This window comes from Pelobates fuscus, chromosome 7 (assembly GCF_036172605.1).
Source record: "Pelobates fuscus isolate aPelFus1 chromosome 7, aPelFus1.pri, whole genome shotgun sequence".
NCBI classification, from domain to species: Eukaryota; Metazoa; Chordata; class Amphibia; order Anura; family Pelobatidae; genus Pelobates; species Pelobates fuscus.
The window spans coordinates 29,741,430-29,768,987 of record NC_086323.1 but is presented as its reverse complement, the minus strand read 5'-3'; the positions used below and the strand labels follow the sequence as shown (position 1 = coordinate 29,768,987).

Here is a 27,558-nt window from a genome sequence, read left to right as displayed (position 1 = left end):
AGAGATGAAAGACATAACTAGCGGAAAGGCGATAACATTTGTTCTCTTAATACTATTTTTGAATCTGTATTACAAGGAACCTGCTATTAGCAAGAGGCAAAAAAAATCTTTTGCCATAATGTTGAAAGCCTTCATTAGACTAAGCACATCTGCTGAATGTGACCGCCTGTTTAACTAGCCATGGCGTAATTAGGCGATCACGACTGAAAAAATCCAGAGTGTCATCAGGATTTATCTCTCTATCAACATAGCAGAGCTCTTGTACAGTATCCACGTTCATCTGTTTGACTCTTCAGGTGCCAGTTCAACACTGAACTGCAGATAACAATTTGTAGAATTCTGCAGGGTTTCTAACTATACATTTGACAGCAATGTTGTCCACACAAATACCCACGTTAAACTTTAAATAGAATGTCAAATGAAGACAATCTTGGAAAACAGTGAGGTGCAGACATCAGGTTGGCCTGCAGTTATAGTAAATGTAAATCTCAATGACACCATGCCAGTTTAAAGGTCCATCATCAAATTTTGCCAGGATTGGCAGGCTGTATCTCTGGAATAAGTATTATAGATTTACGTTGGTTTGTTTGTTTTTGTTTTTTTGCATATCTGTAAAAAAAATAAAAAAATAAAAAAATTGTTTTTCTAAACCACTCGGATTCCCACCCCCATTGAGGCGAATGAGAGAAGTTCTGAATATGCATGCTTCCACCATTCTTTTCATTGGAAGGAATAAGATTGTCTGGAGATATCAGCAAGAGTGGATCCAGACATGAAGAATTGCATAGACATTTAGAGAAAGATTATTGTTCTAAATTATTACTGATAAACATCATTAAAAAATTTACTCCAAGCGATGAAATGAAGTGGTCATGGTGCCGGGAGTCTGTATGTGTAGACGCTGCACATATGGAGATTAACCCCTTTGTTGCTGGAGGCATAACTTCACCTCCGGCAGCGTCATTGGAATTTCGGGTAGCTAATGCTAATTGTGAGAAATTGGAGACTGACTTCCGCTCACACAGTAAATGGTGACATAGCCCCCATGCCCTTCCATGTCCTCCCTCTAGCCCACACTCCATGACATCACTCTTAACGTACCTAAACATAGCTGCTCTCGGCTGGTAATATTGTCGAGACTGCTTTTAAATACAGTAAGGTACGCAGCGCGGCAAGTTGAGTAGAAAGCCTCCTCTTCACTAGGCTGAGATTTCCTATTTTCTTGGCGCTCGTTGGTCGGATGTTTTTGATTTGAGAGCGACACGTTACTACCATAAGGACTTGCCATCCTGCTAGAGTAAAAGAAAGTGAAAATTAAGCTTGGTTATCCGTCAATGCATTCAAAGAGTTAAATGAAATTATTAATAGAAAATACTCCCATCTTGGCCATAATCAAAAGTCAGTAAAGCTACAAAGTCTTAAAAAGGTTATTTATGAAAGTGGAGATTTATCAGGAATTCAAAGTAAATTTCAAATTTTAGATCAATAGCCAAACTGAAAACATTGCTGGCTTGAGAATTTTTCCAGTTCAGCTCTTATGACAGATCTTCAATCCTCTTGTCGATTCTCAACTATTCACGGTTTTGTAAATAAAACTGTTTTCGATTATCATATTTCATTGCACTTAAAGACTCATTAGCCATTGGATAAAAAATTGCTTGATTTAGAGACAAATATTTTTTATGGAATGCAATTTTTACATATGAACCTAAAAGCACCAGGTATACAAGACTAATTGTGGCTTTTGCTATTGCATATGACATTAGTGTTTTAGGGCTGCATTCCTCCCAGGCGGCCCTACTTAGAAGGGACAGTCCCTATTTTGGACCTAAGTGCCTTCATTTCTCGTTTCAAGGATCTCAAAATTGTTGGTGGGTCTGAGTGTATATACCAGAGATAAACAGCAACATGCCTCCCCAAAACCTCACTTTTAGTGAGACTGTCCTGATTGCAGGATCTTGTTGCGCTGGTATCATGCATCAGAGTAAGCCAGAGAACAGTCTCTGATTAGTACAGCATCACTAGACACGCTCAAACTGTGCAATAGGCACTGGGATTAAGCAGAGAGTGCTTTAATAGAGCTCCCTGCATGACTTAAATCTATAAGGGCCCGGCCAGAAAGGCTGTCACAACCCTTCAGATGTGGGCACCCATTAGAGTAGCTCTTGGTGCAAGTTTTATCATTGTTGATGCCCACTTGGATTTCAGTTGCATGAATTATTAGTAAGCCACCTAAAATTTCTATTATTCACTTGGTAAAGCCTACTGTATAGGTGAAACGCGTTGTGGATTTTTTGTGGATGTTTGTTTTGATTGCAATAAAGTATATTTGGCATATACCTATATTAGATACTGGCCATATATTTTTATTACTATTTTCATTATTTTTTTATTTGTTCCTGACACCCTGTGACATGTCCTGCTGAAGACTATTGGGCATATTATCCATGGCGGGATTTATATCACCTATGCTGGAAATGCTGAGCGGTGTAGCTGCTCTCACAAATGTGAGTACGTTTCTTATATGATTCTGTTTATTCACTATGTCAAAGAGCAATATTATGCTTTTTTCTTTTGGTTTTCATATTTATGCTGTGACATATACACCCATTAATTTAGAATTAAACCACCCTACACCTGACCTACTGACCTTTAAGCTCCCCATTTGTGAATGCATTTGCCATTTGATTTATTATTCATCTCTAATTTGCAATATTACACAATGGTACTCTTGTATATTACTACACACTCATCACTGAACAGCCAAGAACTCATGCTTGAATAACATGTATCCATAAGTGGGGATTATAACACTGCGCCCCATTATATCCGAAACTGGGAAGATGCTCCATTGTATGTGAGTAGATATTCACACATTTATGTTGTGCGTCCACCAAACATCAACTATACTTCACCATTGGTTCTTTTCTTTCTGACTCTCCACATGTACCCAATAAAATATTCAAGTACCATAAGAAGTAAGACTATCTGGCAGAAAGCGAAAATTCTGGACAATGTCTTCCAGACTTTTATCAATCTAACATACTATATATTTGACATTAGGCACATACTGTTGCATTTGTTTTTTTATGCACTCAGACATATACACACTAATACACATGTGCACACACTACATACCCAGAATCCGTGTGTGTGGATATGCAACAATTTTTATCATATTTAAGCGGGCAAGTTTTTATTTTATTAGTTTGGGGGAGGGAGGGGGGGTAATTAAGGGATGCTTGAGAATTCTGTGCTTACAGGCGCTTGTGGTATGATTCCGCCCCTGGTATTAAAGTACAGCATTCCATCATTTCACCATATGCAGAGTAATATTTGGCGGAGCTTGTTCGATATCCTGGTCTGAAACACAGTTTGGCCAGACATGGCACACACAAGCAGACAGGCATCTGTTTAGCTGTTTATGTTCGAAATACCATGTGATGTTGAAGTGATTACATTTTCACGTGGCCGGCCTTTGATCCACCATCTGTACATCTGATACCCTTTGTGCTGTTCCTTCTCCATAATGTATTCATTTTGAGCTCCACTCTGGGATTATTGTGTGATCTCATATACTTCATTACACAGCCAAATGTTCTCTGTGATTAGATTGTTTTTAATGTATCTCCTTTTGGCACAAACACTTTTCTAAGAGTGACTGGACTTTTATTTAAAAGCCACATTAAAGGATTAAATCATGGGTGTCAAACCTTTTGACTTCCCTGGGCTGCATTGAGCAGAGGAATCGTCTTGGGCCACACATCAAATATATAATATAGATTATTGATAATGTATATACACAAGTAATATCTTTAAAAGCCCTTTTCCTAATTTTGATATTTCAATTGTTTAGTAGATAACTCCCTTATTTGTTATCCTTGTGTGGGATAGGCATATTTAAGAATATCAAATTACAAGCTATCTACTAAACACATACACATGTGTATACGTATGCACACATAACCACATACACACACAGTCACAGACCTGTACACACAATCACAAATACACACACACACACACAATCAGACCTACACACAGTCACATACCTATATACAAAATCACAAACATAATCACAGATCCACACATATAAAATGACACACCTATACACACACACACAATCATATGCATACAGACACATATTCACAGATGCACACATTATCACAAACATATGCACACATTATCACAAACTTACACACACAATCAGACATGTCCACAGATCCCTGCCCCCTTGCCCCCACACACACCCAGCCAATCACTGACAAAACACACACAAAAATCACATGCACACACTTAATACTAAAGAGGTCTACCCAGCCTCCCTAACTTGCTCTGGGAGCGCTGGAGTGGATCCTCTTCCTGGTGGCCAGGGGTTGTTGCTGGGCTGGAGCCTGGGACCTCTGATCTTCACGCACAGGTCCCTCGCACGTCCAGGAATGATGCCGGGATGACATCATAATCCGGCAGACAGGTCACTACCGGGCGGTGAGGAAGCTGTGCAGGAGAAGCACAGAATGTAATGGGCTCAAGGGCGTACCTAGAGCTTTTGGCACCCCTCCCCGAATTCAAATGTAAAAAACAAAAAAAAAAACACCCACTATTTAAAAAACTATTTTTAAAAAATGTTTTCTAATGTTTCTTTTTTATTGTAACAGTTGCAGGCAATAAAAAAAAACCTTTCTAAGCCCCCCTTCCACAAAACAGCTGCCCCTTCTACAAAAAACCCTGCCTAGTCCCACTTCTACAACCCCCTCCACCTTCTACAAAACCCCTGACTCTACATCAACAGAGCTCACATGCCAGTCATGAATTCAAAACCCCAATAAAACAGACACAGAGGAGGTAGGAATAACACCAACATCTGGATGGATCTATGTCTATGACATTCTACAGAGACGATGCACATTCTGAATTATCCTATTATATTCATATGTAGATAAATACTAATTCATTTTATCTACTAAACTGGGTTTTGCCAACCCTGGCCCTGATAAGCACCTGGATTCCTAAGTGTGAGTGCCGGATCCTCGGTTTGTGAATTATTATATTCATATGTGTCATACAGATTCCCATGGTTTCAGAAAAGCCTTATACAAACATATCACTTTTTGCTGACACTTGGGAACTGGCATTCCCAAACAACCCAGCATTTTCATTACACGATCATGTAGATGAGAATTTATTTATTTTAAACTATTACATCTTGACTTTAGTTGTAGAGAGCAGACATTAAACTCTAATATCACAATATTTTCTGCAATGGATGAACAATTAAAGAAACTTAAAAAAAAAGGTATATATTCCTAATTTCAATCTTATATTTTCCCTGAAAGGCAAAAATAAAATACATGATATTTGTGGTTGTGTCACAAGCTGCCTATGCATTCTGTTTTTTGTTTGTTTTTTTAAAATTCTTAATTTGGCAGACATTACACGATGTAACAATACTCGTGAGTAGTAAACAAAAGCACACTTCAAAAGTTACGCATAAAGTATACATTTGTACAGAAGTAAAGCAGGGTACAACATTGCCCCATGCACCATGACTGTGTACAAAGAGCTTATATATATTGTCAAATATTTATGTTTAGTAAAAATAAAGAGAATAATAAGCACAGTGGCAAAAGAAAATATATCTATGGTATCTGTTACCTATTGTATGCATTCTGTTTTTAAAACGGTTACTAAATCAAGAACGCCCTGGAAGTTGTGATTTGATTCTAATAATAAAGGGTAGACAGCTGGTATTCCAGATCCTGATTTTGGGGCAATTTTGAGGGGCAGCAGTAAAAAGGTGGGTACTGTGCAGTAATGGTCTACGTCCGGAGTTACATTGTCTGGTATCTTCCCCTGGCATCCTGCTCCATGCATACGGCAGGGAGTCCAGTTGGAGGTCTGTTGGACAGATCCCCCACCCCATCAATAATGAGTGAAAACTAAACTGGTTCCACGATTTGCATAATAGGTTTATCATTGCTCCAACTGCAGAGTATGCATAAGCCCAATAAAAACAAACAAACAAACAAAAACAAGGGTGACAACTGTTTTTATGCTCTGGGTTCATAAATGCTCATCTCAGATGTGACAGGTCTGTTGTAAATGGCTGTGGTTTTGGGGGTGGGTGCAAACAGTTGTTCTGACACACAAAGAGTTAATTCTGACTTGATGTACCTGCCAATACTGGGGTGGTGAAACAGTCATTTTCACTCTGTTGGCCTAACAGCCTTGAACATTATTTTAGCAAACTGACTCAGAGAAATCTATTTCCGTATAATGAAATGAATAGCTTGTGTTCGGCGGTAAGACAGAGCTCCACTTAGGGTCCCCTTCAGGACTCATTGGATTGCTGCTCACCGGGTTTAAATCACCAACACCTACCGGAGTTCTAAAGGGTTTTTTTCCACTTGGGAGAGAAAGATAATAGCGCTGTATCATGGATGAAGTATTCTATTTATAATAGACAGGCCGCATGCCTGGCACTTTCATATTACAGAGCCATTAAAGGACCCCATGGGGACGAGATGTCACACTCAGGCTGCTGCTAGCATTACAAATAAGCGTCGGGCGTGCCACAAAAATGGAGGCAGACTGTGCATTAACTGGTTCTGTGCCATAGGGATGATAAACACATTGTACTCACTGGTGAAAAGGCAATGGTTATGGGGTAGAACTTGCTAACCTTTGGCAAACCAGTTAATTAGCCAGCTAAATGCAACCAATTATACCAGCTGGCTGGGCAGAATGGGAAATGTGGCCAACAGCAGCTGCAGTGTATGCTATCCTTCACTGCTACAGAGACACAAACTAACTTTGGCACTCCATATGTTGTGGACTACACATTGTTGGCAAAGCATCATGGGAGACAGGGTCCACAACATCTGGTGTGCCGAATATTACCTACCCCTGAGCTAGTATGTTAATTCCTCCTGTATTTATTTGTCAAATGTTGACTTGTCTCAGATGTATTGTACCTTTAGTCTTTTTATTTGTATCAATTATACCTATGTAAACTCCTGTGGAATATGTTGACTCTTTATAAATAAAACATTATAATAATAATAATTTTTTTAAAGTAGCACTTTTATATAAAATGTTATGCAAGACAACCAGTAAACAAGCATTAGTGAGATTAGCATTAGAGTCCAACACCTTAATTCCTGATCCCAAGTGGAGTCCAAGAGCTATAAAAAGCAAAATAACCATGAATTACACGCCTGGGGGTGTGTCAGGTTTGATATAAAACAAGGGTATTCCTGACACTGCAAGGGCACCACCATTCAATCGCATAGATAAAGGGAAAATAACATTTCTGCATTATTGACGCCAATTTCATTCAGCCTGTACGACAAGTTTTGGCTTAGAGTGCTGGACTAACTAGCCCCCACTTGAAGAATTAGTTCCACATTATGAATGCAGCTGAGATGGAAGCTGTCATTTGGCCCTGGGGAGACCCATGGTTTATACCAAATCATTCTTAAAACGGTTCAACTTTAAACCAGGGGACGACAGAAAAGAAGTCTAGGTAACCTAACCAGAACAGAGAGCTGTAGTGGTTTGGTCACTTAAAATGTCTATCTAATCTGAAAACATATGGTTATTAGGCACATCGGATTGCAAGTTATTGTATGAAAGAAACATCTGATTGAAAGCTCTTGGGAAGAGCTAGCACAAATTGCAAATTTGGATAGACTAGGTCTGAATTAAAGGGTATTGTCTTTCACAAGAAGCTTGCAATCTGATCTTGTCTCTAACCAAAAGATTACAATCTGCTGTTATTTTGTTGTGATGTTGTCTGTAACCAAGAGCTTGCAATCTGATTCTGTGATCTACATTTCCTTTAAGGGAACACGCAAAGTACCATGACCACTACAGTACACTGTAGAGGTTATGGTGCCAGAAGTGCACTGGACCACCATGTATGTACTTTTACTTCTTACCTGGTGTCCATCCTCCACAAAGTAAGTAGTCAGACCATTTGCTATTGATTTAACTTCTTACCTGAGGTTCGCTGTGTCCCTGCCTTTCTGACAGCCATTAACTCTCTGCGTGCACTAAGTCCAGGTTGTCAGGTGTCCAAACTCCAGATGTTGCTGAACTACAACTCCCATGATTCTATGAATGAAATAGATAGCCAGAGAATCATGGGAGTTGTAGTTAAGCAATATCTTGAGGGCCAGGGTTTGGACACCCCCTTCTAGTGCTTGAAATTTTCCTTTAACCCCTTAACCCCTTAAGGACACATGACATGTGTGACATGTCATGATTCCCTTTTATTCCAGAAGTTTGGTCTTTAAGGGGTTAAGGACCAAACTTCTGGAATAAAAGGGACACATGACATGTCACACATGTCATGTGTCCTTAAGGGGTTAAAGGGAATTTAGATCACCAACAGATAGATAAGCTATTGTTTACAGATAACATCAGATTGCAAGCTCTTGGACCAAGACAAGTTTAGAGTGCAGACTCTAAATCAGGATTCCAATCTCGATTATGGTTATTTACTAAGGTGTGACTTTCAAACATTAGAGCAGACTCCTTGACTGGTAAAGTTACCCAAAGCCAGCTGTGTTTCCCTGAAAATGTTTTGCCTTCAATTTGAAATTCCCTCTGAATACCCAGCAGTTCGCCATTTAGTAAATAGCCCGGTAGAATCGGTGGGATGTCGCTGGTGGCTCTCACCTGTCTGCGGTTGGATCTCAGGTAGTCGCACTCAGCACTCACAGCCCCGAGCTCGCGGTCTCCCAGGACTCTGCAGCAGTTGCCATGGGCGCTCGGACCCGGAAGTGACGTCACCTTCCCCATAATAAAGATGGCGGCGATGGCTTCTCCACGGTGCTCTGAACATTCCTGTATCTGTTTATATGGAGTTTTTGTATGGCAAACAGCACAAACACGGCTAACTTGATATTAGCCATACAGTAAACAATAACAATAACAACCATTAGGCGCAGGCAGCCAGTGTTATCAGAATTCAGGTTCCTGGATTAAAAGCCTGTTTATAAATGGAGGCACGGGTCATGGCAGTCTTCCCATTGTTTATATAGGTTTGTTTATTTCAGGTGAGTTCAGGCTCCTGGCAGTGTAACAGCGAGAATGGTAACCCCCGGAACCTTCGTGTCAGGGCGCGGATTCCGAGGGAATGATTTCAGGGGGCGCCGCACGCGCCAAGCATGATATATATAGAGAGAGAGGGAGAGAGAGCCAGCCGGAAATACCCAGACAGCCAGCATGAGCAAGCAGTGAGTGTCACAGTAACCTGTTAATACAATAACTACTACTACTAACAACAACACCGTATCATTATAATGCATGGCCTCTCCCTGGGTGTTTGTTATTATATAATAATGTTATTACTAACTACACAGTATCATTATACAGCGCTACGGAATCTGATGGCGCTATGTAAATAATACAATAATAATACATGACCTCTCCCTGGGTGTCTGTAGTTAGTAATAAAATTATTATATAATAACAAACACCCAGGGAGAGGCCATGCATTAAAATGATACTGTGTAGTTAGTAATAACATTATTATATAATATAATACATGGCTTCTCCATGGGTGTTTATTCTTATATAATAATGTTATTACCAACTACACCGTGTCATTTTAATACACGCCCCCTCCCTGGGTGTTTGTTATTATAATGTCTTATACTACATGCATAGCATGGCCTCTCTGGGCGTTATATGATCATTGTATTATACATTATTAAAAATTATGGATGGATACATTTTTACACCGTATTAATATAATACATGCATAACCTACACTGACCCTGGGTATTATTAATATATTACAGTATCATAGTGATGTATGCATAGCCTATGCTCTCCTTTGGTTATATAATCATTGTTATTATAATGTCTTATACTATAAGACCGTGATGGCGAACCTATGGCACGTGTGCCACAGGTGTCACACTGGGCCTTCTCTGTGGCAACAATGCAGAGTAGACACCTGCCTCCCCAAAACGGCAGGCGCCTAGTCTGCTTCCATGTTTGGAGGAAGGGGGAGGGATCTGGGAAGCAGCTCGCCTGTCCTCCCACAAGCAATCTGTGTGGAGTGTTGCCATGTGTTACCATGGCAACGCTCCACACAGCATTGCGCGGGAGGACCGGAGAGCCACTTGCTTCCCAGACACATACTTACCACCACCGGACCACCAGGGATAGCTGTGTCCCCCCTCCTTCACCAAAGGTAAGAAGAAGAAGGGGGGGGGGGGGGGGGGAATAAAGAATTAATCTTTTTTTTTTTTTTTTATGTATCTTTACTTCTACCCCCCCTCCACACACCGCACCCCTACCACCTCCACACACCGCACCCCTACCCCTCCACACACCGCACCCTTACCCCTCCACACACCGCACCCCTACCCCTCCACACACTGCACCCCTACCATTCCACACACCGCACCCCTACCATTCCACACACCGCACCCCTACCATTCCACACACCGCACCCCTACCATTCCACACACCGCACCCCTACCATTCCACACACCGCACCCCTACCATTCCACACACCGCACCCCTACCCCTCCACAAACCGCACCCCTAGCAGTATGTGTGTATTCAGCAGTCTCTGTGTGTTTGTGTGTATGTACTCGACATTCTGTGTGTACTCGACATTCTGTGTGTACTCGACATTCTGTGTGTGCGTGTATTTAGCGGACTGTGTGTGTTGGTGTGTGTATGTATTGCATTTGTTGGAGATACTAATAAATATAAGCTTCATTTTATCTATTTATATCATTATTTAAATTTGTATCATTGAACTCTCTGTTGTGTTCTTTTTTTAAAACAAAAGATGTTAATTAGTTCGGATAACTGTACGAGTTGTTTTTTTTGTAACCTTAAACCTCAGTATTCTGGCACTTTGAGGGGGAAAAAGTTGGCATGTATTGCGGTTTGGGCACTCAGGCTCAAAAAGGTTCGCCATCACTGCTATAAGATAATAATGTATGCAGAAACTGTGCTTCCTGTGGATGATATGTATGACAATTTTATTACTGTTAAACAGTAGAATGCATGAGGAGCTTGTGCTTCCCTGAGGTGTTGTATAATTTTGATATTATCAGCTCTTGGGTTATATTAGTTTATGGGGAGTCCATAAATGGAAACTTTCTCTTAGGGGGTTGTATGGGATTTATATATATGTGTGTATATATATATATATATGTATATATATGTATGTGTATGTGATATTCAAAAAATTAGAATATCGTGCAAAAGTTAATTTATTTCAGTAATGCAACGTAAAAGGGGAAACTAATATATGAGATAGACGCATTACATGCAAAGCAAGATGGTTCAAGCCGTGATTTGTCATAAGTGCGATGATTATGGCTTACAGCTCATGAAAACCCCAAATTCACAATCTCAGTAAATTAGAATATTGTGAAAAGGTGCAATATTCTAGGCTCACAGTGTGTCCCACTCTAATCAGCTAAGTAAGCCATAACATCTGCAAAGGGTTTCTGAGCCTTTAAATCAGGGCTGTCCAACCTGCGGCCCCCCAGATGTTGCTGAACTACAACTCCCATGATTCCTGGCTATCTGTTTCATTGAATCATGGGAGTTGTAGTTCAGCAACATCTGGGGGGGCACAGGTTGGATGGACAGCCCTGCTTTAAATGGTCTCTCGGTCTGGTTCAGTAGGAATCACAATCATGGGGAAGACTGCTGACCTGACAGTTATGCAGAAAACCATAATTGACACCCTCCATAAGGAGGGAAAGCCTGGAGAGGATTGTCAGAAAAAAAGGCCATTCAAATGTGTTGGGGACTTTAACAAGGAGTGGACTGAGGCTGGAGTCAGTGCATCAAGAGCCACCACACACAGACTGATCCTGGACATGGGCTTCAGATGTCGCATTCCTCTTGTCAAGCCGTTCCTGAACAACAAACAACGTCAGAAGCGTCTTACCTGGTCTGTTGCTTAGCGGTCCAAAGTCCTCTTTTCTGATGAGCGCAACTTTTGCATCTCATTTGGAAACCAAGGACCCAGAGTCTGGAGGAAGAATGGAAAGGCACACACTGCAAGATGCTTGAAGTCCAGTGTGAAGTTTACACAGTCTGTGTTAATTTGGGGAGCCATGTAATCTGCTGGTGTTGGTCCACTGTGCTTCATTAAGTCCAGGGTCTATCAGGAGATTTTGGAGCACTTCATGTTTCATTCCACAGACGAGCTTTATGGGGATGCTGACTTCATTTTTTAGCAGGACTTGGCACCTGCCCACACTGCCAAAAGCACCAAAGCCTGGTTCAATGACTGTGGGATTACTGTGCTTGATTGGCCAGCAAACTCGCCTGACCTGAACCCCACAGAGAATCTATGGGGCATTGCCAAGAGAAAGATGAGAGACATGAGACAGAACAATGCAGAAGAGCTGAAGGCCACTATTGAAGCATCCTGGTCTTCCATAACACCTCAGCAGTGCCACAGGCTGATAGCTTCCATGCCACGGCGTATAGAGGCAGTAATTGCTGCAAAAGGGCCCAAACAAAGTACTGAGTCCATATGCATGCTTATACTTTTCAGATGTCCAATCACCTGTATAATATAGGGCTTGACAAATTTGCTTTGAATCTAGGTGCCTGCTAAAAAAAAGTTAGGATTTTTTTTTTTTTTAATCTAACAAGGCTTTCATTTTAACCGGACAATTCTTAAAGGGACACTATAGTCACCATTGCCACTACAGCTTAATGTAGTGGTTCTGGTGTCTATAATCTGTCCCTTCAGGCTTTTCAATGTAACACTGCCTTTTCAGAGAGCAGGCAGTGTTGACATTGCTGCTTATGAACACCTCTAGTGGCAGTCACTCAGTCAGCTTCTACCTACATACAGCGTCTCTGCGATCTGCATGAAGGTGCTGAACGTTCTCCCCCAGAGATGCATTGGGCAATATAAAGTTATAGTGATATCTCAAGAAACAGAGTGATGATAAACGTCTGTTAAGGCTTATATAAGCTTATTGGTGGTTTTTGGAGACTATGAAGATATGGGGAAATTGCTTAAGTTTTTGTAATTTGTCATAAACAAACAGGTGCGGGCTGTATCGAAGCTAATGGCATATGATATAAAGATGGCGGCTGTTCAAGTTAATGCATAAGTGAAAGTTTAATATACTGAATGAGGCTGTTACTGTCTGTTGATGGACGTTTAAGTATCTTGTTCAAGGATTATTACACATCTAATAAAAGGAGATCACTACTTTTAGAAGACTATAATTTATCAACAGTATCAGATTAAAATAAAATGGATTGAAGGGTGTAGACATAACCCAAATAGTAATAAAAAGTGATGTAAGGAAGGCAAAGTAGTGACTAAACTTTATAACAAGTCGACATTATGAGTGCCACCATGACCCCTACAGGACACTGATTGTATGACCATGCAAATGGTTTAGAACAATGCACAATTGTATGAAATGGTAAAAGAAAATTAAATGACATAGAAAACATGAATATAATAGTGTATTATCTGGGCAACAGGTAATATATTATCAAGGCAGACTATAATGTCATATTGAGTTCAAACGTCCACCTGCTGTTTGTTTTCCAGTAATAGTTAGGGCTGTTCAGGCAAGTGGGTACTAGCTATGTCACTGATAGTTGACTGATAGTTTTGCAAGTAGATGTGTTTAATAATAATAATAATAATACAACTCTGCACCAATTAAGCTACTTTTCCTTGGTTATATATCACTGTCATTTAGACGGAAACATTGGCCGTAAAATAAACCCCTAATTTTTAATGCATTTTATATGTTTGTTTACTTTGAAAGATCTTGAAGTTGCACTGTTGAGAAAGGCTTCACAGATTCAGGTCCATGGTGCTGTCCATCAAGACATTCCAGATTGAACAATTAATCCCCAGCAGCAGTTGTATTTATTGTTACATAAGTTAAACTGATACCATTCCTACCGTCCCAGGTCTGTCAGGGCAATGCTTTCTGGGCCCTGGCCCATAAACGAAAGATTAGGAGTGTACAAACTTTTTAGACAGGTGGTAGGTAAATTCTTCCATGGGGCACTGCCATATGATGTCGCGTGGAGTAAATTTACTACGAACCACGTGATGCTGTCAACGAGGGGCATTGCAAGGGTGAAAATATATCTGGGGCTTGAGCCCAAAAAAAAATTTGGCGACTCCCTCCCCAAACATTACACCTGCATGATATGCCTTTTGACACGGTTACATACCAACACACTCATGCACAGACAGGCATATACATATATTTATATATAGACAGGCACTCACAATAAGTATGCTAAAGTGGTGATTTGATCATAATGTCTCCCACCTTACCGTATTCACTTCTATCTTTTCTCATCTTCCCCAATTTTGCCTCTGATTCACCACCCACTTGTCATTCCCCAACTTCTTCACAATCACCCTTTCCTTGGCTCTCTCCATTACTCCTATTCCCTATGTCAATTCCCTCCTCGCACTGCCCTGTATGTGTCCATAGTCCCCATTTTACATTCACAACCTTCCCCAAGTAGCATATCTCTTTCAGTGCCAGGCTGCGGCTCACATCCCCACCATTCACATGTGCCACCCTCTGTAGCAGGAGAGCAGGGGATATGAGTTTATCGCCAGTCCCCACCTCTCATCCTTCAAACACAGCACTTTGAGTAAGAGACCGAACGCCTGGTCTCCTATGAATGGGGCCTGTTTCCATTGGCTGACGTGGTGTTGCAGTTTCCCCTGGTGTTCCTGTTGTCAAAAAACTGTACAAACGCCCTAGTAAGTAGGAATATGTGTTGGCGCATATGGGCCCATTCTGTACGCATGCCCTCAGTTTGAAACCACTTTTCTGTGTCTGAGGATTTGCCGCGTTACACTTGACCACTTTCAACGCACCAAAATTTGCTCTGCAATAAATTTTCCACTGAGCATTTTTTTAGTTATCTTTTATCATACTTTATTGCGTTCTATACTATCCTATTAATATATCTATACATAGAATAATATATTATTTAATGTAGTGTAGATGATCAGTAATGCATCATTCAAAAAGGCAACTTTTCGAACTTGTAATAATGAATACATTACACTAAATAGACAGTCCATTTTATTTTGTTATAATAAATACATGATACAAATGATATTTAAAGTGACATACAACAACACCATCACAGCTTACTGTAGTAATGGTTATGGTACAAGGAGGCAATGTTTGTAGTCCCTCTTGGCTTTTTTTTTTTGCCTACTTCTGCCTTCAACATCATAAGTAATTCTCTTACCTATATGTACCAATAATTGACCAACGTAAGTACAGGCTTATAGTAACATTCTACCGAGCTAAATTGCTGCACCCCTCTCTGTGTTGTTGAGATACTATTGACTGGAAGCGGTGTTCAAACATTAGAGACAGATCGGGGGATAATTCTGCACCACTCTATTTTCATATCCCAGAAGGCTTTAAAATTATATATACAAATCAAACCGGAATCACCCAGACTTGTTTTACATTTAGGATGACAAAAATGGGAATTTGGACGTATCAATGTGTTTTATCCACACAGTATATGGCATAGTGAAGAAAAAAAAAGGACACTTCTGAGATGTGCCCCTAGTTAAAGTGAGTAATGGTGCAGTCCAGCCTAATTTATAAAGAGTTTCTGGGAACCCCCCTCAAGAATAATTAATAATCCATTGTCATTTACCCATTATTTTTTTTTTTCACTTTAATTTTTTTAATTCACGAGTAAAAGACTAACTAATTCAGATTAAGCATATTTAGCATATCCCTCACACATCAATTCACAAATTCCTATGGTATTGATTAATAAACTGAAATTCCCGTTGGCAACCATCTATGATTTCCAAAGTATAGACCAGAAAGTCAAATTGAAAAAAAATCTCCATTTCAGCATGGTTATTTTGGCCTGTCTGCAAATTCCTGTTTTGTTTTTTTTTATAAACCCCTGTACATCTTTTTAAAAATATCTGCAGAATTGGACAAGCTGTTCAAGGTGATATTTTACAATTGTTAACTATATGTTGCCTTTATTGCTGTCAGTTTTAGAATTTGTATCAGTCTTTATCATTCTGTGTACGGTACTGTATTGTCAGCGCTCCTGTGTGAAGATGGTTTGTTTCTTTGGAAGATCACTCTTGCTGTAGTTATTTAGTCAACATGTAATAAAATGCTAATGTCTGCTCTTTGGATGACAGCTGTGAGATTGAAAGCATTATAAATATTCATCTCTCCTTTTCCAGCTTCTGCTATTAACAGCTGGGCATCCAGTTCAGGAACAAATTTTGGCATGAGGCGACGAGCGCTTGGCGTGTCTCTTGCTCTGTTTGGTATAGCATAGTTTTATAAGGCTCACTGTTTTCCAACTATCAACCAATCCATCTGCTTTCCAAAGTCACAGAACAATTTGCCGCTAGTTATTATTTTACTCTTTTTTTTTTTTTTTTTTTTTCCTTTATTCACTGCTCATTAGAAACTAGGCAGCATGTTGGAGTCGAAGGAATTTATAATAAATAATTTATTAAAATAAGACAATAATACAAATTATTGTGCAATGGAGCAGAGAAAGGGAGGAAGTCGAAGACGGTAAAATAAACATGGGAAAACTTACAGAAGAAGGAGATGGGGGACACATGTTGAGCCCCATGGCTCCCAGGTTACATCATCATTCTGCATAATGACATCACCACTTACCATGCTATGTATTCAAAGAATAAGGGCATTGTGGGTAGGCTAACTATATTAGAACTTTATCAACAGCGTATCTCAGGTTTAGGCAAAGTCTCCAAACACCATAACCATTGCAGCTTTTAGTAGTGGTTATGGTGCTAAATGTCTGTGGGTTCTCCTTGCCTTTCTAAGCCTCTACTGGTGTTACCATAATGTTTTGTTTTTCCACCCTCATTTTACATTCAGAATCTTTGTACGGATTTAGCAAACATTGCAATGTGTAGGCCAGTTATGGCCTAGTGTGTCACTTTAACCCCTTAAGGACACATGACATGTGTGTCATGTCATGATTCCCTTTTATTCCAAAAGTTTGGTCCTTAAGGGGTTAAAGTACTGTTGTTATTTGAACTATTCAATTGATATCTGTGAAGAATGATAATCCTTTTCTAATATTGTATATGTTTTTATTTTAAAAAGAAAAAAAGTAAAGAAACGGATTTCTAACTTAGGGCTTGACAAATTTGTTTGGAATCTAGGACCAGCTAAAAAAGTTAGGAGCCAGTCATTTTCAACGAGAAAATGCAATTCTTAAAGGGACACTATAGTCCCCAGAACCACTACAGCTTGATGTAGTTGTTCTGGTGTCTATAGCCTGTCCCTGCAGGCATTTTAGTGTAAACACTGCCTTTTCTGCAAAAAGGCAGAATTTACATTGCTGCTTAGCAACACCTCTAGTGACAGTCACTGGGACGGTCACTAGAGAGTCCTGGGTCACTGCTGCTGCACCCAGGTTCAGTATCTCCAAGCTCTGCATGAAGGTGCTGAATGTTCCTCGTAGAGATTCATTAATTTAATGCATCTCTATGAGGAGATGCGGGTTGGTACATTTGCTGCGCATTCACAAAATCCTCCCAATGCTGAGATCATAAAGATTGATAATCTCAGCCATGGGGAAACTGGCATGGTGTGAGAAAATGTGGGGGGAGGTTAGTAAAAACTATCGGAGGGGGCAGGCACCTAAACGCACACACTCACGCTGACAACAGGCTTGCACGCCCAAACTCTTGACAGACACACACACACACACACACACACACACACACACACACACACTCTCTCTCTTACACTGACATCAGGCTTGCATGCACACACAAGCGTTCACACACACACACACACACTCTGATAGGCTTGCACACACATACATACAGACACTGACAGGCTCGCACACAGACACACTTACTGGCTCTCACGCACACATACAGACACACTTACAGGCTCTCTCACACACATTTTTTTTTTTTTTTTTTAAATTGAAACCCACACACTGCGAAGGAGCAGTATTCTGCCTGTAGCTCCTCTCTGCTCCCTCGCGCTCGGTAATGATGATGGGGCCGGAATTACGTCATATTCCAGCTCCTGGCATCATTACACAGCGCGAGGGAGCAGAGAGCAGCTGCAGTGTACTGCTCCCTCGCACGCCGTCCATAATGCTCCCGCGGGCGGCCACATGCAATATTCCCTGTGATGGCCGCGACCACACTAATTAGAGAGCTGGCACATCCCAGATGCTAGTGCGAAATTTTTAGTCGCTATGGCGACCTGGCGCCGGGATTTGTCGAGCCCTGTTCTAAGTAGATAATTGTTTTAAATATAACACTGTCCCTGTCAGACACCTGCTCTCCTTTCTTTGTTAAATCAACCCCATAAAAATTAGTATTTCACAAAGATATCATCTTTATAAAATACTCGTTATGGAGGGGCGGAGCCAGGCAGACACACGCTAGCTGAGCTCCAGGACAAAAAAGCTTAAACCGGAGGAATCCTACAGGAATTTTTCCGGAAAAACACGCAGGGTACCTCCTCCACCCACAATGGGTCGAAAGACAAAAAAATCCCGGGCAGATAAACCCACGGAAGGCAGGAACATCGAGGAATACCTCAGTCGGGCGCAAGGAGTCGGCGGATCCAAGATGGCCGCCGACACAGACGGATACTCTGACTCCTCGGAGGAGATATTGCAAAGAAGAGGCGCAGTTGACCCCCTTGCACTCACTATAGCTCTTGCGGGCTTCACAGAGCATGCAGTCAGCGCCAGTGACGGTGAACACGCTGAAAGAAATGCTCACCGACCTTCAAAAAACACTGCAGGCCGATATGGCCACAATCCGGACGGACCTCTCAGGCATGGTCGGACGGCTGACAACCGTGGAGACGGCGTCAGAAACCCACACGAAGTCAATTAAAATACTAGAAGCAGAGGTGCAAGCCTTAAGGAAGCAACAAACTACTTTGGAGCAATGCTTTGCGCAAACATAAGATGCCAGGCGCCGCACTAATATAAAAGTGCGCGGGCTTTCAGAAGAAATACCTACCACGGAGCTCCTGCACTTTATGAGAAGACTGGTGGAGTCCGTCTTGCAACCCAAACAAGCAAAAAGCATATCGTTTGAGGGGTGTTTCGAATTCCAAAGCCAAAAGGGGCCCCGGAACAAGCATCCAGGGATGTGGTGGTACGCTTCCACTCCCTCAGAGACAAAACGCTGGTACAAAATGCGCTGAGGGGAACTTCCCCCCCATGTCTTTGAGAACATGCAGCTTTCATTTTATGCGGACCTTACAGGAGACACCATGCTGTGAAGGAAGTCCTTGCAGCCCTTCACTAGCCAACTCAGAGCTCAAGACATCATCTACCGATGGAGGTCACCGCGTATACTACAGATACAGCGGGGAGAGGTGACCTACTCGATACAAACCTTACAACAAGTGGCTGACCTCTTGAACACTCTGGGACTCCCAAGCGACTCACTCCCGATACCCGCAACACAAAGTTCAAACGAGCATTTTACTGCCTACCACTTCGACTAGACGACGTTAGTTCATAACACGATCGCTCACAACCCCCCGCCTCTATACCACAACAACACCTGTGGGAAACATTAGAGGCGCAATACACCTGAGACTAAGGGCCCATTGCCACGTATACCCGCATAGCCCGCGAGAATTACACACTACCAAGGGCAATAGGACCCTACACGCTGACCGCCTACACTATGCCATACTCACATTTTTGGAATGGCCCCACTAGATTCCACCCCTCGTGATACCCGCTAATTATAATTGGCCTACTGACCTCATAGCGGGGAACCCGGACCCGCAGACCTGCACGTAGACTATGTTGAATCCCACTAACTGGGATCAACACCCCGCATGTAGGTTACAGACCATACACGAGACGGAACACCCATACAAGATAACCACGGTTTTTAACACCCTAGACACCGCGGCACACCAGCCAGACATACACCTTGTGTCATTCAAGCTTTGCTTCTAAACGCTGGAGTCTTAGTGACTGACGAGAAATATTATCTAAAACGTGCGACACATCATGCCATCACCTAACATGTATTTGTTAGCTTTTGTATACGCTGTTGTGGCGTCCTGAACCTGTTATGTACCTACCCGCACAACGAAAAATAAAGAATTAAAAAAAAAAAATACTCATTATGACTGGGTTGGAATTTCACTGAAAAACGCTGCGCCTGTCAGCATCTCCTTATATTGATGCCTTGACTCAGTGCATCTCTACGGGGAAAGTTCAGCACCTGCAGAGCATGGAGACGCTGAACGTCGGTGCTGCACAACCCAGCAGAACCTCTAGTGGCTGTCCGAGTGACTGCCACTGGAGATGTCCCTAGGCAGTAATGTAAACACTGCCCTTTCTCTGAAAGACAGTGTTTACATTAAAATGCCTGCAGGAGCTGACTATACTCACAAGACAACTACATTAAAGTGACACTACAGTCACCAGAACAACTACAGCTTATTTTAGTTCTGATGAGTATAGTCAGTCGCTGCAGTTTACATTACAGCCTAGGAACGACTCCAATGGCCACTCCTCAGATGGCCACTAGAGGTGTTTCCTGGGGTAGTGCTGCACAGTTCACAGCACTGACATTCTGTGTCTCCACCCTCTGCATGGAGACACTGAACTTTCCCCATAGAGATGCATTAATTCAATACTGATCATGGTCAGCATGGTGTTTGGCCCTGTCATGCCTCCTTGACGATCTCAGCCAGTCCAATGCTTTTATTCATGGAAAAGCGTCGGATTGGCTGAGATCTTCAATTCTGATGAAGTCAGCCAGTGCCAGCGGATCCGACCGTTGCTGGTAATGTGTTTTCACCATATTTAAGGGGGGCTAGATAGTGATTTTAACACTATAGGGTCAGTAATATGTGTTCCTAACCCTATAGTGATCCTTTAACCTGTAGTTGTTCTGGTGACTTTGGTGTCCCTTTCATTTATAAAAGTGCCAACATTTTGTAAAATAAAATAAAAAAAGGATAAATTCTTCACACACAAAGCCTTTCAGCAAACTAATGTGTTTTAGGATTCTGCATTGTCCCTTTAATTTGATCGTTATTTAAGATGATGTCCCTGCACTGTGCAGGGAAGACCATAGTTACTATATTGAGGTTTTCATTTACTAAAAGGTATGTAGGAGATTTTCTAAAAAAAATTACTTAATTTCACACATAATCTTTTTCTGTTCAAAACTTGCTAAAAGAATCATTACCGGTATATTGAAAAATGGTGCTGCAGTGACAGTTCTCCTTTAAGCAGTGTCTCAAGAGCATTCTGTATATCCACAACAGATTGTGGAAGTTTAAAATATAAGCTTTCATAGATCAGAGTCCTTTTCCTCCTCCTCCTCCTCCTCCCCCTTCTGTGTTGGGGGAGAAAGCAAAATGATAAAGAAGACTGTAGAGGTGTAGAGTTGGAATCTGAGAAGTAGGGAGTAATAATGTATAGACATCTGCTGATTGTGCTTGTGAAGTTTTTTCCAAGGAGACATTGCGCCATTTTTATATAGTGAATGCGTTCACATTTAATTCTTTCATCTAATTGTGTTTTCAGAGTACGAAGATCGTTACAGTTGGATGCCACTGACAACAAAAAGGTAAACACTCTGGCTACTGAGGATCAAGTTGCTGGAACTTAGGAATTCCCAAGTTCCCGCGTGAATTATTTGATATGGGCAGCTCCCAATAGACTTCCAGGTGCCAGGTTGTCTCAGTTTAGCCAACTGAATGCCAGAACTTGACAAACCCAATGGCCAAAAAAACAGGTTGCCTTCTAGTAATGTCATTTCTACAAATATCTGCAATCTGTGCCCACGCTTGACCACATCCTGGACAATCTTGCCATTTAGGGATTGCTCCACTAAAAATATAGATTTTAAAAACACAAGGCTACTACCCATTGTATTGATTCCGTGCTGACATATGCATGATATCAAACTAATGCAAAATAAATCATTGCAGGCTTGTACAAGAGTTTAATGCAGTTATGATTTATTGTCTCTTTGAAAAGGTGCTGAATGTCACGTAATATCAGTCTATCAGAATTAATCACTAAAGGCAGAAATCTACGTGAATTTCAATTTTAAGGATAGAAACAATTCCCTAATTCAGCTTTTCTTTCATTTTGGCTACTTTGGCCTTGAATTTAAAGTTGACATTAAATTCTTGTTTTAGTAAATAAACCTTTATGGATTTGAGTCAGGGCAGCCTCGCTGAGCAGAGCTTGCCGCAGGAATAAAGGTAAGTAAAAAGCTGTGTGTGTATGTATGTATGTATAAATAATTAATTTTTTTAAATGATGATGAATAAGCTAATTAAAGGGACCCTGTAGGTACCCAGACCACTTCAACATTGAAGTGGTCTGGTTGCAATCTCTCTGTCCCCCTTAGTCCTACAATGTAAATCATTGCATCATTAGAGACACTGCAGAGGTTACATTGCAAGACTAAGACTGCCTCTAGTGGCTGTCAATCAGACAGCCACTAGAGGCACTTCCTGCTTGCTAACTGATGCTGCACACTTCCTGCTTGCTAACTGATGAGGACATCCAGTGTCTGTAAAATCCCCATAGAAAAGCATTGGCGCAATAGACCATTGGAGAAGGTGGAGTGATGACCCAGCGCAGAGGGACAACGGCGCTGGAATCAGGTGAATAATAAAGGGTTTTTTAAACCTTACAGTGCCGGGAGGGACCAATGGAAGTATAGTGAAAGGAATACAGCCCTGTGTTCCTTCCACTATAGAATCCCTTTAAGTAATAGAACATTATAGCGTTGTTAATACATGTCGATTAATACATGTCAACTCTCTAAAATGTTCTTTTACCATGTGTGGGTACTTGGAGTGCCACCCTAATTTATTTTCTTGTGTGAATTTTCTTTTGTGCAGGCATGTAGTGAAATGGTTAAATATTCATCAGCTGCGCCACAATATCATTCTTATTTGTATTTATAAAACACAATTGTGCAAAGATTAATAGAAATTTAAAAGCACGTGAATTAAAACAAATTCGCTGGAACAAGAGGCGATGAGACTCTGCTTAGACACCTTTCAAAATCTGATGCATGTGGGGTATAATTGATATGTTGAAGATCTTTAAATTTGCACCTGCCGCAATTATATAATCAATCTAGATTGTATTAGGAGCTGGATACAGCAGCCGTTAACTTGCTTAGACTGGGAACATTTACCGCAGTACACTGGCTTTGGATTTAAGGCCTGTCGACAGGATGGACTTGTAATGAAGAAATAGACAAGTGTATTTTTTGCCTGCCCTGTAGTCATTTTCTAAATAGAATGTGTTCGACTTTGAAGGGGAGTCATTTATCAGCTGTGAGCTTTGTAATCGCAGTCTTGTCATCGGCCACTACATGGGAACAATATGGAATTATGATAATGTTGCATTGTACAGATTACAATATGCAAGCGGGAAATGAAAAGCAGATAGGCATTTTTATGTGTAGACTATAATTGTTTACCACTGCTAATCTGTCGTAATTAAGCCGTAAAATACCACCGCATTTATAAATTACCCCGCCATTACTACAATAAAAAATAAAACTGAAGTATTACTGTTATGTTTGCGAATGCCGTCACTTCGTAATCTGGCCGCCAAATGTATCTTACCCGGTGCCAAATGGATCTTGATACACTTGTTTATTCTCTTCTCGTGCCAGTGGTGGGTGGCAGAGTAGGTACTGAAGGTGAAGAAATTGTAACGACTGGTAGTTAGAAGAGGAGGCAAATAGCGAGAAAATAAAGATCTTTTGTTTTTTTTCACTCAATTCTCAGAAAGCACTGCTAGCAGAGAGCGTCAGGAGGGTTTTGTTTTGTTTGTTTCTTGGTGCTCAGTGGATTCATGAATTTTAAAGAAACTGTCACCTATTACCTGATATTATTAAAGCTTTTACTGGGTCTACAGGGCAAATGAGTAGAAATTAACTTACCTCTGTTGCAAGTTGAATGATTGGTATTCTTTTCCCATGATTAATTGTGTGCTCGTACACATTCAAACTCAGGGAAAGGGCCCATGTTACCATTTTTACAAATACGTTGTGCTATTTTTGGTAAGCATAGTTAATGGGTGACGTTTACAATAACCGTGTGCATCTTCCTTAGAAGTGATCGTTCGTCATTATAGGAACACTACATATCTGTATTCCTAACACTCCAGCCTTGATGACAGTTATCAATTAGGTGCGCCCCTCCCTCCCCATGTATAAAATTAAAAAAGCTCATTACAATTAAACAAATAACTTGCCTTTTCTCCTGCAACGACTTTCCCTCGGCACTGCCAAAACCTTTTCGAGTGATACCTCATAGAGAAACTTTGGAGATCTTGGGCGTATGCACGATGCTCACTGTTATGTCCCTAAGATTCTGCAATAGAGAATCATTGAAAAAAAATTGAGGGCTAGCCACTGCGAGGGAGAACAGGTGAGTAAAATCACCTTTAATCTCCGGAGAGAGTGGGGTCAGGCACATGTTTGTATTCTTGATTCTATAGTGTTCTTTAAAGGTATTCTAAAGTTTTGTCTATTCACTTTCCTTTTCTATTTTTACATGGAAGGAATTAGCAGCATTTAGTATACATGCCCCATTAATATATTTTTTAATGTTTTTTATCTGTTTTTTTTTTTTTTTTTTTTTAATATAATTCTTTATTTTTGCTGTGCATGCGATTACATACAGACTTGCAATACCAACACAGTATGAGCAAGCAATTCAAGTGACAGACAAGGTATAACTTTGACTTGGTATATGAAGTAACTGCACAATTTATATAAGTAAAATCAAGAATCTGAATGGTAAACATAAGGGATCGACCGATTATCGGTCTGGACGATATTCGTTATTTTCAGCAGTATCGGTATCGGCAAATAGAGATACCGATGTTGCTGATAATACATACAAGTAATGGGCCCGGCGGTCCTGGGGGGGCCCGCAGCAAGCTTTTACTTACCTTCTAAGCAGCTCCCTGTGTAAATCTTGCGAGTCCCGCGGCTGTGAGAGCGGCCACCGGTTACCATGTCAACGCTCCGCGCAGCACACAGGCCGCGAGATTTACACAGGGAGCTGAAGGGAGCTGCTGGGAAGATAAGTAAGCACTTGCTGCGGGCCCCCTCTGTACTTTCCATGCCACTGGACCCCCTCTCTGGCCAGGCAACAAGCAGGGAAGGGGGGGACTAAAAAAAAAAAAAATGTAAAAAAAAATGCCCTCTCCCCCCCCCCCAAATTATATATCTACAGAAACACACACACACACACACGCACACAGCATTATATACACACACTGCACAAACACACACTTTACATGTAGTATATACACACACTGCATTCACTTTACACACACTACATTCACTACACAAACACACACTCTGCATTCGTTAATATACACACTACACAAACACACATAGCTCCCCTGTCTAAACACATTGCAACCACTACACGTGGCATGTATATTTTGTGCATTTACCTTTAGAAATAGTTTTTTTTTTTCTTTTCAAAATGGTAAATGTACAGAATATCGGCTTTTGGCCTGAAAGTTCACCCGATTATCGGTATCGGCTCTAAAAATCTATATCGGTCGATCCCTAGTAAATGTCATTATGGAGTCACGTAATAGCATTCTGGCTACTCTGACAGGGCTTCAGTATTATAAAACATGCTTATAGTGTCCACGAGTATTGCAACTAGAATAGTAACAAGAGGATAATGCCACTGGTGTCCCCCATCGAAAACAAAATGTGTAAACAGAACCATTTGATATTGAAAACTAATATCTTAAATTAGACAATGCACTGTATGGGTCTAATAGAGACAGAGGACTGAGCGTGAGTGATTACCCCTGTCTACAGGTATGTGGTGAGCCAAGGCTACACAGGTCAGCAGTGGAGTTGGCAAATTCCGCCTATCCCTCCCATGCAGTGGGTGCTGCCCTGGTAAGAAAGGTGACACAAGTTCCAACACGAGTTGTGTTTGGGGGATTGTCCCAGGTTGGACTGTTGCCAAGGGAAGTAACGGGTCGTATCAGGTCTGAGCTGTCTGCTCTTTATTGCCTTCCAAGGTGTCCGCCTCTGCTTCTTAGCCATCGTTTTTGTGGCAGTGTCGTGCCCAGCTGGTAGTAGCCAAATAGTAATGCTAGTGGGATCATGCTGAGGTGTTTGTGCTGCTCTCACAGCTCGTCGCTGGATCCTTTGTCAGAAAAGCTTCCGAAACTTTTCCAAAGCCTGGGAGAATCAGTCGGGGAGGGTAACAAATCCGCTCCGATGATAAGGAGTGGGGAGAGCGGCCGCCTCTCACCCGCTTCCACGCCCGTAGGCCGCATGCTGCTGTGCTGGCTCCCGTCAGTAACGATTGTTGGGTAAGGTGTCCCTCGGGTTGTCAGCTCACACACCGGTTTAGCACACTGTGCATTGATTTCAAGCTTGTTTTTCTGTGTTTTTACACAATGTGGGGACCGATGTTGCCTCAGCTCTGTTGGCTCACATCCGCTCAGCTCGGCAGCTTAGCTCCGGTCCCCCTCATGTTTTTTTGCCTTTCTTTTCCTTTTTCAGCTTTTTTTTTCTTTTCTTTCTTTTACAGTTGAGGCAGATGTGCTTAATACATATGCTTTTTTGTTGTTGCAATTAGCAGTATTTTTTTTTTTTATTAAAAGTTTTTGTTTAATACTACTTTAATTAATATCCCTCTGTCTGAAGAATGTTATATTTAGTGCAGCAGTCATTGTTTGTTTGTCTTTTTTCGTAACCCTGTTGTACAGCACTACAGAATGTGGTGGTGCTCTATAGGAAACTATTCCTCTTCATCAGCAGTGCAGGTAATTGCAGTATTATTATATTAATTAATGTACATTATTTTTCTCTCACTTTCCAACAGAATGAAGCTTCGCCAGCAAGGACACTCCTCCAATATAATTTATATTCCCCAACAACGGGAACACGCAAAATAAGCACTCCTCCTGTGGCCAATAAACTCAATGCAAAAGGTCTTGAGCAAGATAAGAGACAAGGCAAGTCCATTTTTTCTGTGTGCCTTCAAAGCCGAATTCTATACAGCAGGGAATAAACTTAACATCTTATAGCTTATTATTAAAGAGCTACATCATTCTACCGATGTTCTGCATCAGTTATAGATCTTTAAGGAACAGATAAGTTACAGCATATAGATAGCTTGTAATTTTCACATTTTCAATTACTTTTTTCAGCAAAGCAACTTTAAAGTGCACTCCGAGTACCATAACCACTACAGCACACTTTTTACATAATCTACTCCATTCCCGATGCTAACAGGCAGGGTAATATATTACAATCAGTATTTATGAATGTAGAATATAGGCACATTTTAAATTCGAACGCAGTCAACAGCCAATACAATTCCAGGAGAGGAATAAGGTCCTCTCTTTTCGATTGCACGCTGTTCCACCTACTCCACCAGAGTTTGCCAAATGTTAAGCTGTTACTTTTTAATGGTGAAGACATTAATGTGCAAAACAAAATATGCACAAACCAAACTAGGGATTGTCTCT

General features: G+C 41.1%; 1 protein-coding gene and 1 long non-coding RNA gene across 2 annotated transcripts in view; one reads left to right on the top strand and one right to left on the bottom strand.

Annotated features, from left to right (window-relative positions):
• Positions 1 to 8,770, bottom strand: part of EFCAB7 (EF-hand calcium binding domain 7) — a 46,362-nt gene extending 37,592 nt beyond the window's left edge. The window contains exons 1-2 of the mRNA XM_063427870.1: positions 8,683 to 8,770; positions 1,102 to 1,292 (exon numbers count right to left, since the gene is read on the bottom strand). Coding sequence (XP_063283940.1) covers positions 1,102 to 1,288 — 187 coding nt within the window. The 5' untranslated portion in view covers positions 1,289 to 1,292; positions 8,683 to 8,770. The remainder of the gene's footprint in view (positions 1 to 1,101; positions 1,293 to 8,682) is intronic.
• A 395-nt stretch (positions 8,771 to 9,165) lies between these two features.
• On the top strand, positions 9,166 to 27,037 carry LOC134568568 (uncharacterized). Its single transcript, XR_010084038.1, has 3 exons — positions 9,166 to 9,242; positions 21,586 to 21,628; positions 26,910 to 27,037. It is a non-coding gene; the product is annotated as an uncharacterized LOC134568568 (long non-coding RNA).
• The last annotated feature ends 521 nt before the right edge of the window (positions 27,038 to 27,558 follow it).